This window comes from Sceloporus undulatus, chromosome 1 (genome assembly GCF_019175285.1).
Source record: "Sceloporus undulatus isolate JIND9_A2432 ecotype Alabama chromosome 1, SceUnd_v1.1, whole genome shotgun sequence".
Taxonomy (NCBI): Eukaryota; Metazoa; Chordata; class Lepidosauria; order Squamata; family Phrynosomatidae; genus Sceloporus; species Sceloporus undulatus.
Window position 1 is genome coordinate 112,230,792 of NC_056522.1, and position 17,544 is coordinate 112,248,335.

The 17,544-nt window shown below is 40.6% G+C and overlaps 1 protein-coding gene across 1 annotated transcript; it reads left to right on the top strand.

The window, feature by feature from the left end:
- The first annotated feature begins 7,229 nt into the window (after nt 1–7,229).
- On the top strand, nt 7,230–14,104 carry CD24 (CD24 molecule). Its single transcript, XM_042446265.1, has 2 exons — nt 7,230–7,405; nt 12,582–14,104. Exons 1-2 carry the CDS (start codon nt 7,328–7,330, stop codon nt 12,744–12,746), a joined length of 243 nt encoding a protein of 80 aa, XP_042302199.1. The 5' UTR covers nt 7,230–7,327; the 3' UTR covers nt 12,747–14,104.
- Nucleotides 14,105–17,544: the final 3,440 nt, after the last annotated feature.

Consider the following 17,544-nt stretch of genomic DNA (forward strand, 5'->3'; position numbering starts at 1 on the left):
GCCATGGCTCAGTGCTATGGAATTCTGGGCACTATAGTTTGTTGTGGCACGAGAGCAAAGTAGTCTCAAACCGGATTATTTCTGCAGTATGGAGGCAGCTCGTCACCCTTCTCTGGTCACATTCCACATAGTCAATATCCTTCTTGAACTGAGGTGCCCAGTCCAGGAAGAGAGCCAGACATTTGCAGTCTATGTAGAAGATGGAGTAGACCAATGGATTCAGACTACAAGAAAAGAGACTTCACCTAAACATTAGGAAGAACTTTTTTTTTTTTTTTGCAGTTTGCGGAATGCCCTTTGTGTGTGTGTGTGTGTGTGCGCGTGTGCATGTGTGGTGCCCTATAGGGGAAGAGGGAACAAAAATGAAAACAGGATCCTTGTCTGTAAAGGGATTAGAAAGGGCCAGGTAGAAATAGAGATGGGGCTAATTAGGTAGCTGGGAATGGAGGAAAACTGAATTGGATTTTCAGGAGCTGAATGTGGAAGGAGTTTGGGGAGAAGTGTTATTTTGCTTTAAAGTGAGATATTACCATAAACTGTCTATGAAAATAGCCTAGGGTAGGAGTTTATTTTATTTGTTACACAGAACAAATCTGTTTTTGAATGTTATAATTAAGAGTGTTATAATAGTCAAATACAACTTTTGACAACTTGGCTAATAATGAGGTCTTTCAAGATGGTCACAGTATGTTCCTGGTTCCTGCTGTCTTCTGGGAGGGTAAATGTAAACCTATATTCGAACATTTCCCTTGGCTGTGTGGATTTTTTTTTTTGACAGATGTTGGCCCTGGGAATAGGACTGGAACCTCTAAACTGTCACTGATTTTATGTACAAGCCAGTAAATATTTTTGCAGCCACAACATTTAAATGTACCACCCACTACCTTGATTATAAGATGCCCTCATCCCACTATGCATATGATCATAATATAATTTCTTTAGTCTTCTGTTTTGTAGCTAATCAAAAACAGCTAAGTCATAGGTGAAATTGATTAGAAAATTTAGGTTTCCAAATTGGCTACTCCTATTAAAATGGAAAGTATTGTCAGGAAGTATTGTCAAGTGATTACATGTTCCAGTCAGTCAAGCAACTGCATCCCAAGCACAATTATTAATGTGATTTACTTTTTCTTGTTTTACTGGATGAGTTTCTAATTGGATGAAATGTGTAACCAAGAGCAGGGGTGGAGACATGCATCCTTCCAGTTAGTGTTTCTCCCTATTAGCTAGGCTGGTGAGAGCCAGTGTGGTGTAGTGGATTGAGTGCTGGACTACAGCTCTGGAGACCAGGGTTCGATTCCCTGCTTGGCCATGAAAACCCACTGGGTGATCATGGGCAAGTCATATGCTCTTAGAGGATGGTAATGACAAACCTCCTCTGAACAAATCTTCCCAAGAAAACTTCATGATAGGTTCGTCTTAGTGTCATCATAAGTCAGAAATGACTTGAAGGCACATAACAACAATGTGAACTGATGGGACTTGCAGTCCAACAGCAGCTGAAATGTTGCACAATACCTATTCTGTGACTAAGAGGCATTAAGCACAAGGAGGGAGGCCAGATGGAAAAGATAAACAGCTCCTGCACCTTTTATAGTTGCAAGCAACAGGGATGGATTAGTTGAGATCTATTGATCTCTAGAATAATTGTAATAGACCAAGCTGGGAATCATGTATTGCTGGACAGCAACTCCTCATTATTGGTTATGCTGGCAAGGTCCTACCTCTACAGGAGAGCAATGCGAGTTTTTGGTGCATTCTTAACTCAAAGATGTGCCAATTTTTAGGGAGTTCAGATTAGACACAAGCCTCTTCAGAGAACATAAATTTCCTTTTGCTGGAAGAGATGTGACCAAGCAACCTGCCAACAGGACACCAAAAAGGGCAGAAAAGGGATGGGACTAAGGTGGATCCAAGTTATGCAAGATCCAAACCTCCAGCAATTCAGGAATGCAACCATAATGCTATGTTAAGACAGGGCAAGATTAGTCTGAAGTGATTTTCAATGTTCCTATGCTGAGAATGATTTAGAATTAGTACATCATCAGCTGGCTGGCGAGTTAGGACGGAATTCTCTGATAATTTAAAAATGGCAATTAGCTTAGGTTTGTTTGATCTTTTAAAAAAATTCTGCTGGCCTAGTAGTAGTTACTTGCCTCTTAGCTTTGGTGTTTCTCCCTTGTTAATTAATTAATCAATTAATCACTTGCCTCTGAACAGGTCTCTGTGTAAGTGTACTGACAGGTTTGGGAGTTTTTGCTGGAAACCCTGAACTTTAGTGATTCAGATGTAAATTTCTAATTATATAGTTCATGAGATATAATCATATTTGAATTCAGTGCACATTTTTTGTCCCAACTCAGTTGCTCCTGACAGGGATTCGTGGCAATCTCAAACTTCTAGTGTTTTGAGCAGATCCTGCAAACTTGGAGTATTCCCCATTCTGCTATTCTCTTCTGCATATATCACCCTTTATAACATCTTTAATTGATTTTAATGGTATAGTGCAGTGATTTTCATAAGATCACAGGCTGGAAGGGATTACAACTGATATCTCGCCATGCAGGATTACATAGCTAAAGCACTTCTGACTGATGCCCATCCTTCAAAGACCTCAAAAGAAGGAGACTCCACCATCTTCCAGATGTTTAAGTGGAGGTTCTACTGTCTAAAGTAGCAGGAAAAAAAGCTCGCTCCATTCTTTAAATGACACCTCTTCAGATATTTAAAGACTGCTATCATGTTGCCTCTCGGTCTTTTCTTCTCCATGCTAACTCCCCTAAGCAGTTCCTTATAGGTTTCCAGACCTTTTACCATCTTGGTTTTCCTCCCCTGGACATGCTCTAGCTTGCCAGTATCCTCCTTGAACTGTGGTGCCCAGAACTGGACAGAATATTCCAGGTGAGGTTTGACCAAAGCAGAAACAGAATTCTGTTTCTTTGTTTGAAACAGAAATACACTGTTGTTTATCTGGTAGCTTTTATAATTTTTATTTTATTTTATGATTATGTACTATGTGTATTTATATTCTATGAGTTTTATGGGAGCTATCTTGGGAGGACCTTGTCATAAAACATGTCCTAAGATATTTAAATCATCTAAATCAATAAACATGAAATTTGCCACCATGGCAATGCTAAACACACTTACTTGACACATTGGGATAATTCTTTCATAGTGCTTTCAGATGTTTGAATAGGCCGGGGGAGGATACTGTGAAGGAATGTTCATTTTCTATTGCAGCTGGGGGGAAAATACCATAATTATTCACCTCTACAAGTGAGGACAAAATACAGTAGTCAAGGATTTACATCCTTACTCCAAATATATATGTTGAATGTGTGCATGTATATTTATATATCACATACAATATGTTGACATTAATTCAAAAGATGGTCTCTCAATGGCCCCAGTGGAAATTATTCCAAATGAAGTGTGCATAATTTTGCACCCTTAGAAATCTAAAGACTCATCTGCCCCATTTTGGTCAGGTCTAGAATAGTATAGAGAAAAGGAAATGGACACACCAAAGCCAGTACCTAGTTCTCACTCCTGTACTATACAGTACAGTTGGCCCTCTGAACTCACAGATTCTTTATCTATGGATTCAACCACCCATGGTAAAATATTCAAAATAAATCCCAAAAACCAAACCTTGATTTTTCCATTTTATATAAGAGACACCATTTTACTACAGCACTGTATTTAATGGGATTTAAGCATCCATGGTGTTCATGGGGGATCCCCAGTGGATACCAAAGGCCCACTGTATAAGGATGCAATACCAATTAGGAGTATAGTTCTCAAAACACACACACACACACACACACACACACACATATATATATGATGGTACCTTGTAGTGTAGAGCTAACCATACCTGAGTCCTGCTAAGCATAACAATGGCTTTGGGACAGGAGCATATCAAAGGCAAATCAGTGCAACTAGGGCTGAATCTTGTATCCATTCAGTTGGGCATAAAGCACAATGAACTGTTGGACTTGCTTCCAAAGCATTCTACTATGAAGTTCCCTTGAACAGTGTAGGGTATCTTTCTGCAAATACACTTAAGTTGTTTCATTGTCAAACAACAGGTGCCACTATTGGTGTTAAGGCAGTGAAAGAATTTTATAGAATTATTTCCGCCAGTGTCTTTTCTTTCCACTTGCTCCTGCCCATGGCCCATGTTGGAATGAAGAATGCTCATTACAGCTGTAGCTTTTAACATACGCATGCGGAAGAGCATGACTAAACATGAACAGGAATGGGCAGCTGCCATATAGAATTTGGGCTGACATTGTCAAGGGAAATATGTGTGTGTGTGTGTGTGTGTAAACCACATCTGCAGCAGCAGTTAGACAGTTTTGCAAATCTAGTCTACAGATACTTTTAAGCACCCGCACTGAAGCCTACAGAACAGCTGGTCCGAAAAGCTGCTCCAAATTAGTAGCTACACATGCATAGTCGCTTTCCAAGAATGTAAATTAGGCAAAGTGGTTTAACTTTAATTGTAGTTCTTTCTGTTATTGGAGACTGAAGAAGCAGAAACTATTAATTGAGGAAACTTACAGCACAATATATATTTACACAGAAAGAAGTCCTTTTCAATTCTTTGGGGCTTATTCTCAGGTATAGGATTGCAGACTTAAATACTTCTGGACTACAACCAGAAGGTGTGGCCCACATTGTAAATTTTCATTGCTTTTCATTACAGATGATCAGTTGTCATATTTAATAGTCATTTACAGTAGAAATCTGTTCCTTGCATACTCAGAAGTATGAGTATCTTTCTTTCAGTTAGTCTCAAAGGTGCTACAAGATCCTTTTGCATACCAACCAAAATATTACATCCAATTAGTAGAGAATAAAAACACAGTTCCCCAATTAAGAGATGAAGAAGGACTGTGACACTGTCTCAAATAAGTGGGTTGGCAGTCTTCGTATAGCTACCTCATGCTGGACAGGGATGGAAACAGTGGTAAATTATAAACATAGGCTTCCCATATTCAGCCATTTTAGGAGGCAGCATAAGCACAGCAAGCACATTTTGAAGTCCTCTGAGTAACCAAAAAACCCCACAAGAATTACAAGACACAGTCATACGACTACTGTCATCTCAAGGAGATGCTTTTCAGGAATGGGCATTAAGAGTATGGATCATCAAGAGAGAATGAGGATTTAGCTCTTATTACTTATGCTTTTTGCAGCTGTTGTGTTGTTGTGTGCCTACAAGTCATTTCTGACTTATGTCAACCCTATGATGGAGGGTTTCTTCATAGGAAGTTTACCATTGCCATCCTCTGAGGTTGAGAGAAAGAGTGAATTGCCAAGGTCACCCAGTGGGTTTCCATAGCCAAGTGGGGATTCAAACCCTGGTCTCAAGTCACAATCCAACACTCAAACCACTCCATCAGCAGTGCTTTAAAAATAACAAGAGGTGTCAGGGATTTAGCCTGTTAGGAAGCTATGTTACTCAGATGTGTAAAAGCCTATTGTGTTGATACATAGTGAATGAGAGGCACTCTGCACATGATGGATGGGTGTGTGTGTGTGTGGGGGGGGATATAAGTGAAATAAAAAAAATATGACTAGGGTAATAATCAACACTGCCACTGGTGCGAGAGCAGGCCCAGCATCTCCTGAACCCACCAAAACGTAGCCCCAGATCCTGCTTTAAAAATGCCATTCTCTTAGAAAACATGTCTCTGCAAAGAAAGAAGGGCATACATGAGTATATGCAGAGTGCTTTCCTGGCTTCATGTTGTTATTGTTGTTGTTGTGTGCCTTCAAGTTGTTTCATACTTATGGCGACCCTAAGGCAAACCCATCACAGGGGGTTCTTGGCAAGTTTCTTCAGAGGGGTTTGTCTTTGCCTTCCTCTGAGGCTGAGAAAGTGTGACTTGCCTAAGGCCACACAGTGGAGTTACATGACCCAGCCAGGATTTGAACTCTGCTTTCCACAGTCAAAGTCCAATGCTGAAGCAACTACACCACCGCGTCCCAGCAGACTGTCCAAATAATAATAATAATAATAATAATAATAATTTGTTTTATTTATATACCGCTATTCCAAAGATCATAGCGGTGAACAGTAAGTAAGCTAATAATGACCAGCCATGCTTTTCACACAAATGGATTGGACTGAAGCTGCTAGACCAGAAAAGGTGGCTCTTTTCCAGGCCATCTTGATCCCCAGCACCTTTTTTTTTTTACTTAGTGAGCCCTGAGAAACTACAAGTCCCCCCTCCCTAACCAGGGTGACCAGATGTCCCCCTGATCAGGCCATGTCCTACATTTCAGCCTTTTGTCCAGAAGGAATTCCAAAATGCCCTCCATTTTCAGCATGACCAAGAAGCACAATGCAAATGTTGAAAGGATCCCCTCCCCTTAATTTCAGCACAGAAGACAAATGAAAGAATAATTCAAATGTAGATTCAGTCAAGAGTTTGCTGCTGGTAAAGTGCACTTTTAAGCATTTCTGTTGCTCAGAGTTCTGTAAGTATATTCCAAGCCAGCAAAGCGTTTTGGCAAAGATAAATTAATCAGAAGAATGCGGTTGAGTTCATAATAAAATACAATACATGTCTTAGAGAGCCAGTGTGGTGTTGTGGTTTGAGCATTGGGCTACAGCTCTGGAGATCAGTGTTTGAACCTTGGCTTGGCCATTTGAACTCACTGGGTGACCCTGGACAAGTCACACTCTCTCAGCCTCTGAGGACGGCAATGGCAAATCCCCTCTCAAGAAAATTGCCAAGAAGCCCCTATGGAGTTTATCACATGGGGGGGATCCAGTGGCGGAATGGGGGGGTTTAAAAGGGGGGGGGGGTTCCACAAAAACAGGTTGATTTTCACACAGTGTAGTTGCTGAAGTGGTGTTAATCCGAACGGAAAGTAGACTGCAAAATGGTGTAATGCTATAAAGTGGCCAAATCATGTTTGTGTTTCAGAATGTTTGTATATGTTCAGTACTGTGTATAGTGGTGTCCCTTGTACAAAATGGGAAAACCATGTTTGGACCTCTGAATGTTTACATGTGCTTCATATTGTAAAGGGCAAAATGAAGGTTTGCTTTATTGTTGTTGTTATAAGTGTCTTGTCTGGCTTCCTTCGCCAGAGGCTGGGCTGGGGCTGCCCAGCAGAGGCCCAGGCTGCTCCAGCCCCTCCTGAGCCATGCTGCAAGCGCTGCAGCCAGGACTAGGGGGAGGAGGAGGAGGGAAAGGAGGAGGAGGCCCCGGGGGCGGAGGAGCCAAGGGAGGCACCCCATAAAAGCCCTCGCCCGCCTCTCCTCCTCCAGGCACCAGCAGCACCAGCACCAGCACCACTGGAGATGGGGAGGGCGCTGGACGGGCGGCTGGGCATGGGGCTGCTGCTCCTGCTGCTGCTGGCACTCCTCTTGCCCGCCCAGGTGAGCCCTGCCAGCCCCCTTCTCTCTTGGGGCAGGCTTTGGGGATTTCCAGGGGGGCCTGGGACTTTGCTCCTCCATTGGGGGCATGACTGAAAAGCATGCCTTGACTATTGCCAGGAGTCTTGGCAGCTCTGCTTCTTCTCTCCCGCCTTTCTCCCCAGACAGGCGCAGGTCCTCCTTTTTTCTCCAGTGTCCTCCATTTGGGGGCATGACTGAGAACCATGTCTTTAGATTTCTAGGAGTGTCTGGAGCTGTTGTATTGGGGCAGGTCCTCCCTTTTACTTCAACATCCTCCATTTTTGGGGCATGACTAAGAATAACTTATTTGTGTTTCTAGGAGTGTTTGGAGCTTGTATTGGGGCAGGCCCTCCCTTTCTCTCCAGAGTCCTCCATTTGGGGCCATGATTGAGAAGCATGGATTTAATATTTCTGTGACTGGTTTTTGTTTTAATTTTCGTGGTTAATGTCCTCTCTTTTTCTTGACTGTCCTCCATCTGGGACATGACTGAGAAGCATGAGTTTACATTTCTGGGGCGGGGGCTGTTTAGTTTTTCGTGGGTCATGATCTCCCTTTTCCTTGGCTGCCCTCCTTTTTGTGGGGCCTTGTCCTCCTTTAGGGTTCTTCTGGTGCCCCCTTTTTTCCCTGGTGCCCCCTCCTTCCTTCCAGATGGGGCCTGCCTCTCATTCTGCAATGGGGCCCCAAAGAGAGCTCTGTGTGGGGAGAAACAGATCAGGGGATCCTTTTAGGGGCTCCAGCACCCTCTAATGGGGTTTTCTTGGCAAGATTTGTTCAGAGGAGGTTTGCCATTGCCATTTTTCTGAGGCTGAGAAAGTGTGACTTATCTAAGGTCAACCAGTGGGTTTCCATGGCTGAGCTGAGATTCAGACCCTGGTCTCTCCAGAGCCATAGACTAACACTATATATATAGGCTCTACTTTTAAGCTAAGGTTATAGAAGAAAGCCAAAGGAGGACTGAGGGTAATAGCTAAGGCTAAACCACAACACCAAACTGACTAAAAAAATGGTGAGATCTTAGAGACCCAAAAATCATCTCTCCTGGTCCACTTTAGAGCTCGGATTCTGGATCTCTGGAACTCTGCAATTGCAAGCCTTGCATCATTTTTCCTACCTAGGATGAGTTGGCTCCTCTTGTTTGCTTTAAAGAAAGCCAGCATGGTTTAAGTGTTGGACTACTAGCACTCTGGAGACCAGGGTTTGAATCCCAGCTCAACCATGAAACCCACTGGGTGGCCTTGGACAAGTCACACTCAGCCATGTAGGATGTCCATGGCAAACTCCTCTGAAGGAACTGGCCAAGAAAAACCTATGATAGGCTTGCCTTAGGGTCACCATAAGCCAGAAATCGAGTGCCAGGGTGGCATAGTGGTTTGAGTGTTGGACGACCACTCTGGAGACCGGGGTTCAATTTTCCATTTAGTCTGGAAACCCACTGGGTGACCGTGGGTGAGTCACACTCTCTCAGCCTCAGAGGAAAGCAGTGGCAAACCTCTGAACAAATCTTGCTAAAAACGCCATGATAGGGTCGCCATAAATCGGAAACGCCTTGAAGGCACACAACAACATTGCCACTTTCATTAAAACCAGCATTAAAAGGCACCCCTTCGTCTTCTAGATACATGGCTGTGTTGGGACTGGGTAGGTCTATTGCACTCTGCCTTTCTTTGGTTTTGGTCTGAGATCTTAGCCTAAAAGGAGAGCCAACATATATAGTAAAAAATCACTATTACTTGGAGAATCTGTAAGTGTTCCAAGTTACACAAAGTTCCTTAGTAGCAAGCAAAGTGTTAACCCATAGCCTTTAAAGTAAATTTCCAGTGATATAGTCTCTAAAAAGCTTAGGATGGATAAAAGAGGAGGTAACATAATCTTCTTGTGAGTATGACCCCCCTCTTTTTAAGCTAGTAAAAAGAAAAAGGATAAGAAAGCCTTCCTTAAAAACTTAATGTTAGGGGGTGCTGGGTTCTTTGCTTTGTTTAACTGGAGGGACATCTATTTCCTTTCTGTAGTTGGCTGAAGACACTGTTCAAAGACTTGAGCTGCTGTCTGAATATTTATTCAGAAGCCCTGCTGCATTTAATGAGACTTGGTCGCACCGTAATAAATGTTCATGATTAATTCTAGGTAGTCTGGTTTTTTTAAAAAAATTCAATAATTGTCAGACCCTGCTTTTTTAAATCTTGTGTAAGCAGATGGAAGAAATATAGTTTAACCTGGTGGTTAAAAGAAAATAAACCAAGTTTTTCTATTTAAAGAAACTTTCGAATACACAGTAAACTGTTTAAGGGCAGCCCATTTTAGATGAAAGGATAGTGACACACAAACTTACTTCCTGAGGACTTTCAAAAAGTGCCTGAATTTGATTTTTTAAATAAATAAATAAATCACAAAGTAGTGTTCCCCATGAACCCCACCTTAAATTGCATTGACTGCCTCCTCTTGTGTGAGTCTGAAAGAATGGGCTCACCCTTAAATCAGTCAAAATTGTGTTGGGTTAATACTTCTTCACATCGCCAGCTTCAAAAAGCCAATGATGAGTCACGCTTCTGCCTGCCTAGTGGGCTTAAGAAACATAGCTGAAATGATAGGAGAAAGCTTGATAAAGGATTAGCAAATCAGGGAGAGAATTAAGATGAGGCAACAGAGATGGTAGCCAACTTGGGCTGACTCTGATCTGAGACAGGTATTTTGGGAGCAGGCATGAACAGATCAATGGTGGTGATTTGTGCACCATATTTGCGGGATTTTCTCTTTGAAGTCCCTTTTGGACAGCACACTCACCACTGCAAAAAAATAGTGTTATACAAATTGTCACCATAACTCCCCTTGCTTTCTGAGCCCTTGGCAAGAAAAATATCCTATAGCTTGTTCTGATATGCCGCAAACCTAAGTGGTCTCTTTGGAGTAAAATACTCTCCACATAAATTATATGTATTGAATCTGAAAACAACAGGCTAACATGAGTGTTAGCAATGTCCTATGTTCTTAATGGAATGATTGGCCATAACTTGAAACAGTACCGAACAGCTTTATAAGTTTATGCACTAATCCCAGAGAACTAAGGATCAAAGTGGCAGTCCTGCAAACAGGCTATTTGGTTTAGGAAGAATATTACGTACCAGTATGGCTGCAACAGCTGTTACTGCTTATTGTAGCACAAACCGTCTGCTTTCCCAAATCTTGTAATTCAGAATGATCTTCCATTTTTATCAGATATTCCAAATAGTCTTCATGCATCTGCTGAGGTCTTGGCATTTTGATTTGGACAAGATTTGTATATTTCTTTGTTTGAACTCCTGTCCGCTGAAACCTCCAATACTGATATGTGCAAGTACCTTGGCAGTGTTACCAGCAAATCATATCAGAATAATTGTGGAAAAACAAATTAGTTAGAAGGAAATGAAGGTTTTACTGTGTGAGTCTTTTGTCCCACTGAACGTGGCTTGTAAAACAAAAGCCCTTGATAAAAGTTTAGTTCTGTTAAATGGAAACAGAGGATGATCATGGTATCTGACATCTGATAGTTGATTTGGAAGGGGTGTATGTACTCGTCCCACTTGTGCTACAGGCAAAACAGGTTTTTGTGATGTAGGCAGAGCGTTCCTTGTATGTTTTTTTTTTAAAAAAACTGTTGGACCAAGCAGTGACCAACAATAATGGAATCTGTATGTCTTGGAAAGCAAAGCCCCTTTCAAACACTGGCAGCTTCGTGAAAGTGCCTCATTCCTAGCCCTGCTTGGCATGCAATAAATGGAATTAAAATCTTAAGTTGGTGGTATGTTGTTGGACAGATAGGATCCTGTGGGGAGAAGATGAACCTTAAGCAAAGATGGTTAACTCTCCAGATGATGATGTACTGCATTTTCTATTATCCTTTAACATTGGATATATTGATTAGGCTGATGGGAGATGCAGTCCAATAACATCTGGGCAGCAACAAGTTATCCACCCAGTCCTCACCTGGTCCCAAACTGTTTAAGTGATTTTTAGGAACGATCAGCACTTTAGTCTAGGAATAGACTGGTAGTCAGTAAAGGTGGAAGAGCAAAGACTGGTTGCTATCAGAGTTTTTAAAAAAATCTATTTTCTTGTTCTACCCTTAAGTATTTCTATTGATACTATATCAAGTAACTACATCTGTTTGTAGGGTGGCATGTTTAATTCCACTGTGAGTATTGTAACCGCTGACTGTAAGATGGCATAATCCTGAGTAGGGATACAGTCAGCTTCTTTCCCATTTAGTATTAGTTCTAGCAGTTTATTACATAGGCTTTACCAGTAATTAAAATGCATTGGGGTTTTTTTTAAGCATTTGATTTGGGTGTAACTAAAGAAATTAGCACAGAAAAGATCTAGCACCAAAAAAGGTAGAACTTGCTTAATCAGAACTTGACTGATTAAAGAGGCTCTTTATTTAAATTATTTTCACTGAATATGAGTTTTGCTAATATCAGATATGTAATAAATATTTGAATTATTTGCAAATACCTTAAGTATCCATTGGTATCTAATAGCTCCTCCAGGTTTCATGGAGCCATTTCATGTGCAAGGCCATACTCATCTCTGGTAGGTCCCATAAAAAGGGTTATTTTATTCTGGTTTGCGTAGCTAACATTCTACTAGTCCTATACCTGCTTCCCTCAAATATAGCTTACTTGAATCATGCTATTAGGGATGTGAGAGGCATTGTGAAACAATAAGGAGTTGGTAGGGAAATGATCCTTTCTTCATGACTGAAGAAATAGAAAAGAAATGTGTATGTTTCAGTCAGAAGTTTACCTTAAGGCACCAGATCCCTTCTGATATTGGAAGTTAATCAGGGTCAGCTCTGGTTAGTCCTTGGATAGGAGACCACCAAGGAATACCTGGTGCTGTATGCTATATTTCAGAGAAAGGAAATGACAGAACCACCTCTGAGTATTTCTTGTCTGAGAAAACCTTATGAAATTCATAATGTTGTGATAAGTTGACTGGTGAATTGAAGGCACATGTACGTACACACATATGCACACGTCAGCCTGAAAAAGACAGAATATCATGCATTATTAGTTGTTTTAAGATGAAACTTGCTTGTTTTAAGATGAGAGACATGGGAGAAAGAAAGATGGGATATTAACTGGTTGCTTTATAACCTTTCTTAATTGTATATTTAGACAGGTGGTGAAAATGGAACAACTGTATCCCCCCCCAAACAGTACTTCAAGTGTGACTTCTGTGCCACTTAGCACGCTGAACATTACCACACCAGCGGGACATGGAAACTCCCTTCAATCAGCTACTGGCCTCTTCATTCTTGCCATCTTTCTTCTATATGTTTGTTAAGATATCCTGGCTGGGAAACAACCACTGTTCACTACCAAGTTCCCTGAACCATCTGAAATGTCTAGACTCCATATCCCAGCATGAGAGAAAACCACAGAATGTTTGCACCAAGCCAGTACAGTTTATGCAACTGTTCAGTTACTGGTACCAGTCTGACCAAGCCAACTTTCCCTGAAAATCAATTTGACCATGAAGAGCCAGGAGGCAATAACTGAGCTCCAGTAGTCAGTGGTTGGATCTGGATGAAAAATACAAATTGACTGGCCATGGATAATGACTACCATGAATAATATAGGAGAGAGTTTATGAAGCTATGCAAAATAAGGACTTCTAATCTGAAAGAAAATGAAGCTTGGCCTCGAAGCTTCTAAAACCTCTAGAAAATGCAAAGGGTGCTGAAGTGGTTTCTTCTCTGTTCCATATAGGAGGATGTATCCAGCAGAAATAGTTCCATCCACAATTTCACTTCGGGATTTCCAACAAGCTTTAACTGAACAATTCCACCTTCTTTCATTTTAATGTGTGGCTGTTCTTAACTAAGCCTGTGTAGTTTAAACCCTATTGGAAATCTTACTTCTTCTGTGGTATTTCAGATTTTCTATTTTATTAAAACTACAAGTGAACCAGGCGTGCAAGCAACAACAACAACAAAAGTTTTTGGAAACCCTTGTGATCAGTTTCAAATGGCCTATAATAAAACAGAACAAGGTCAGATGTTCACCACTACACTTTTACTGTGATGCCTTCATATTTATGACAGCCTCTTCCTAAAATAAAGTCTCAGAAGTAATTTCCAAATGTTACTCCTGACCTGGTACAATTTCTATGCTATTTTTCTTTTATTATTGAAGTAGATCACACTCAGCCAGGCTATGTTATCAAACAAAAATAATGAAGTGGTTAAGTCTTACATTTAAGAATCTTAAAAGTACATATCTCTTAGAGGATGAAAATGACACACTTGCACTCACAGTTCCTGTATAAAATGTTCTATATAATTTGGACTAAAACTGGCGCTATGATATAGATTCATTGATCTAAATGCTTGGATTTTCAGAAATATGGAGAGGTTTGTTCATGGTATGATGTCCATAGAAAGGCTTGTCTGGTTACTATGTGACTGTAGCTTTAAACAAACCTACCCCATCCTTTGACCTGGTTGGGTACCAAAGATCTAACATCTGCATTGGATTGTCAAGTACTTGTATGGTGATGTCCATAAAATACCATGCTGGGGGTATGTGTGCATTCCTTCTTCTCTCTTTTGTATCAAGTACCCTGTTTGATTTTGTGACTATATGTGATTATTCTTTCATTTTAAATTGGGCAAAATGTAAATAAAAAAATCTGGTTTAAAATTTGTGTTTTCTGGCTTCTCATGTAATTAAAGACTTCAGAGTGTTCCACTGTAACTAAATTAGTGCAAACACATGACAGATGAGGAAGGACCTCTGTATGATACTTTTGAGATGGGTAAAGAAGAAAGTATGAGTAGCCTTTCCTGGCAATCTCGTCAGTCAGTAGCATCCCATGTGAGAGAGGCTATCTGCTTCCTTTAAGATTTTCCAGAATAGATGACTCACCAAAGTTGTACTGTATAGGTTAATGATGCTGTGTATCCGTTAAGAGTAATAATAATAATAATAATAAGAAGAAGAAGAAGAAGAAGAAGAAGTTTCATCTTCTGGTTGATGGCTTCAAGACTATCAGCCAGTGGGGGCTCATGGAGTACAAGAGAGGCTCATACCAAAATATAGTTCCCCTTCAGTGCATGCTAACTTGGAAGTGGGATGCCCATGCTAACTTGGAAGAGGGAGATTAATCTAGTTTGGAATGGGCAAAGTTTGGCCTGCCAAATATTTTTGTACTGCATCTGACAGCAGCCAATGTAGAAAAATGCAGGAAGTGCTAGTCCCAACATCTGGAGAGCCATGTATCACCCTAACTCTGACATGAAGTTTTGTTTTGCCTGTAACATAATGGCTGTAGATTCTGTATTACAGTTCAGTGTGTATAAACAGCTACCTGTACCTTAAACAATCATGACCACTTATTTGCATAAGAACTGAAATGTGGTAGGCCTTCATTCACGCATGCAGTCTTATTACCAAGTGCCCTTTTTTGAAGTCACAGTGCATAGGTTTTATGAATATCATGTTTACAGAGTTTACTTCATGGTTGCACACTTACAAGCAATGTGTGATAACATGGGGGGCAGGCAGGAGAAATGATGCAGCTTGCCAATATCCAGCAGCCCTAATGCTTAGTCAAGGATAAGGGATGTTGAGAGCTGCAATTCTACAGCATCTGGAAAACACAATTTCCACCTCTGACATAGAGGATTTTTTTCCTCCAGTGCAAAACTTTAGGGTATAAAGGTTTAGAACATAGCAGTTCTAGTAAATGAAGTGTCATTCACAAATGATAAAACAACATGCCTAGTGACCTGACCAATTCGACATGATTCATTCTTATGACTTGATTCAACGTCTTGCTAGATTCATCACTAAAAGAAAATGGAGTCATTTGCAGGGCTGTGTCACCAAATCTACCACATTTTTTTAAAAGGAGAGAACTATGTAGATGCTTTTTCTATTAGGAATAAAAAGCATCTACATGTGCTTGGTTTGTTTTTTTTTAAGGAGTTGAGGCACAGCATTGCATCTTATTGTTTTTGCTTAGTTTCTCTTTTCATCAATCTGGAAAGACAACATTGAATCAAATTACAGTGGTGCCTCGGGTTACGAAATTAATTCGTAACGCGGCCGCTTTCGTAACCCGAAAAGCCTTTGTAAGCCGAATTGCCATAGGCGCTAATGGGGAAAAGCCGCGATTCCGTGCGAAAAAGCCGAAAAAAGCACCAAAAGTTTTTTCGTAACCCGAAAAAACATTCGTAACCCGAAACAATAATTCCCTATGGGATTTTTTCGTATCCCGAAAATTTCGTAACCTGGGTATTTCGTATCCCGAGGTACCACTGTATATGAAGGAGTTGTGCCTCGAACTAGAAAGCAAGGCTTCTATTCATTCAGTGTTTTGAAGGGTCTGATTCTGTGGTAAACGAATGCAGCTTGTACCACTTCCAAAAAGCCTTTACTCTCTAGTATCGAAAGTGCTTTTACTTTGGTATCATAAAGGGGGAAAGGATTATGATATTCTAAAAACAAAAGCCTTTCAGTCACACATCATGGGACTTGAGTGTAATGGAGGGTGAGACCACTTCATGCCTCTGAAAAACCACACAAAAATATGATCATGCTAACATTAGGTTTGTTTCTGTTTTGTTTTATGAAGCAAGGAAGGGGCTTACGTGTTGTTCTGCTATGGGATATCAGTTAACTAATGGTTCACACAGCTTCTGTTAAAGTCAATAAAGTGTGAACAAGAGGTTCAGGAGTTTTTTTTAGGGAAAGTACATTAGGTTTCAGGAGCACTGGGCAGAAAACACATGCCCCCTTCCATGACTTCTAACTATATTAACCTGTAATAAGTTCTATCTCCCCTGTTCATTGATTTAGAAAAAAATAATCAGGTAACCTGAGAGGTACTGCTAGTGTAATTTCATGAAAGGACAATGGAATCATTGAGGAAGAAACAAGCACATAGGAGAGAGAACAAGATGGCTTTATTAAGCCAGAGGGGGAGAAGCAAAGCAGCCTATACATTTAATACCCATTTAATCAGGGATGTCAAATAAATTGCAACATCCCCTGTACATGTAGCTTTGGATTTTATGGAGTTACCTAATGAAAATTTTATCTGGATAGGGTTATCTTGGAAGCTGTCTTTAAAACAATCCGCTTTCTGTTTGGCCATGCTTTCACCTTCCAACATAATCTAGCAGCATAGAATACTAGGTGACTGTGGGAACTGATGTGTAAAAATCCCAAGACATAGTTCTTGTTACTCTGCAGGTACTGACATCTTTAGTTTGCCTAGGTCAGGAATTCTAGTGAATACCTGCAGTACAATCCTATGCAATCTTTTAGTGAATACAGTACCTGCAGTACAATCATATACTCCCTGGTGGAGTACGCTCCATCAATTCAAATGAATTTATTATTAAATCAGCATGCATAGAATTGTTCTTTTACAGTGGAATCCTAACTTAAAGATACCCCATCTGGAAGAATTAGTATTAGGCATAAGCATCATCTTCCAACAAAAAGGCTGTTCTGCTGCCAGAAACCACTTCTCGTAGCTGATTTGAGATCCACCAACAGAGCAATCTGCTGATAGATCTGCTGCCTAGGATCTGCCATTAGAATGAAAAATGGAGTAGAGAAGGAACAGTATGAGGAACATTTCTGTCAAATCCAAATCTCCTCCAGCCCAGAGATACAGCTGCACACTGGCACAAAGTAAGGGCAGGGCAAGATAAACCTAAACAATTTCCACTATTCCTAGGCTGGGAGATGTTTGGCTTTAGCACAGCTTCACTAGGCCTAGTACAGTATTGGCATAACTGATCCTTGGCCATCTATGCTGGTTAGGATGCTCTCTGAATCTGAAACCATTTAAATTAAAATCTGGCCTGCTGCTGATTAGCTTACTTGCTAATTAGCTTACTTGCTGTTCACCGTTATGATCTTTGGAATAACGGTATATAAATAAAACAAATTATTGTTGTTGTTGTTGTTGTTGTTGTTGACAGGAGGGCTGTGTCTATAATTTCCCCAAAAGAAACATTTTTAAATGAAGCATCTGCCATCTCCATGTTTATGGATTTCTCCTAAGCACTAAAATTAACCCAAAATATATTTTATGTTTTCCAAAACTGTGGTATTTTACCAACTAA

Bases quoted from the DNA above. Each gene is read 5' to 3' on its own strand.
- CD24 (XM_042446265.1), top strand. From the start codon at position 7,328: ATGGGGAGGGCGCTGGACGGGCGGCTGGGCATGGGGCTGCTGCTCCTG. The intron at 7,406-12,581 runs GTGAGCCCTGCC...ATATTTAGACAG, and splicing joins CACTCCTCTTGCCCGCCCAG to GTGGTGAAAATGGAACAACT.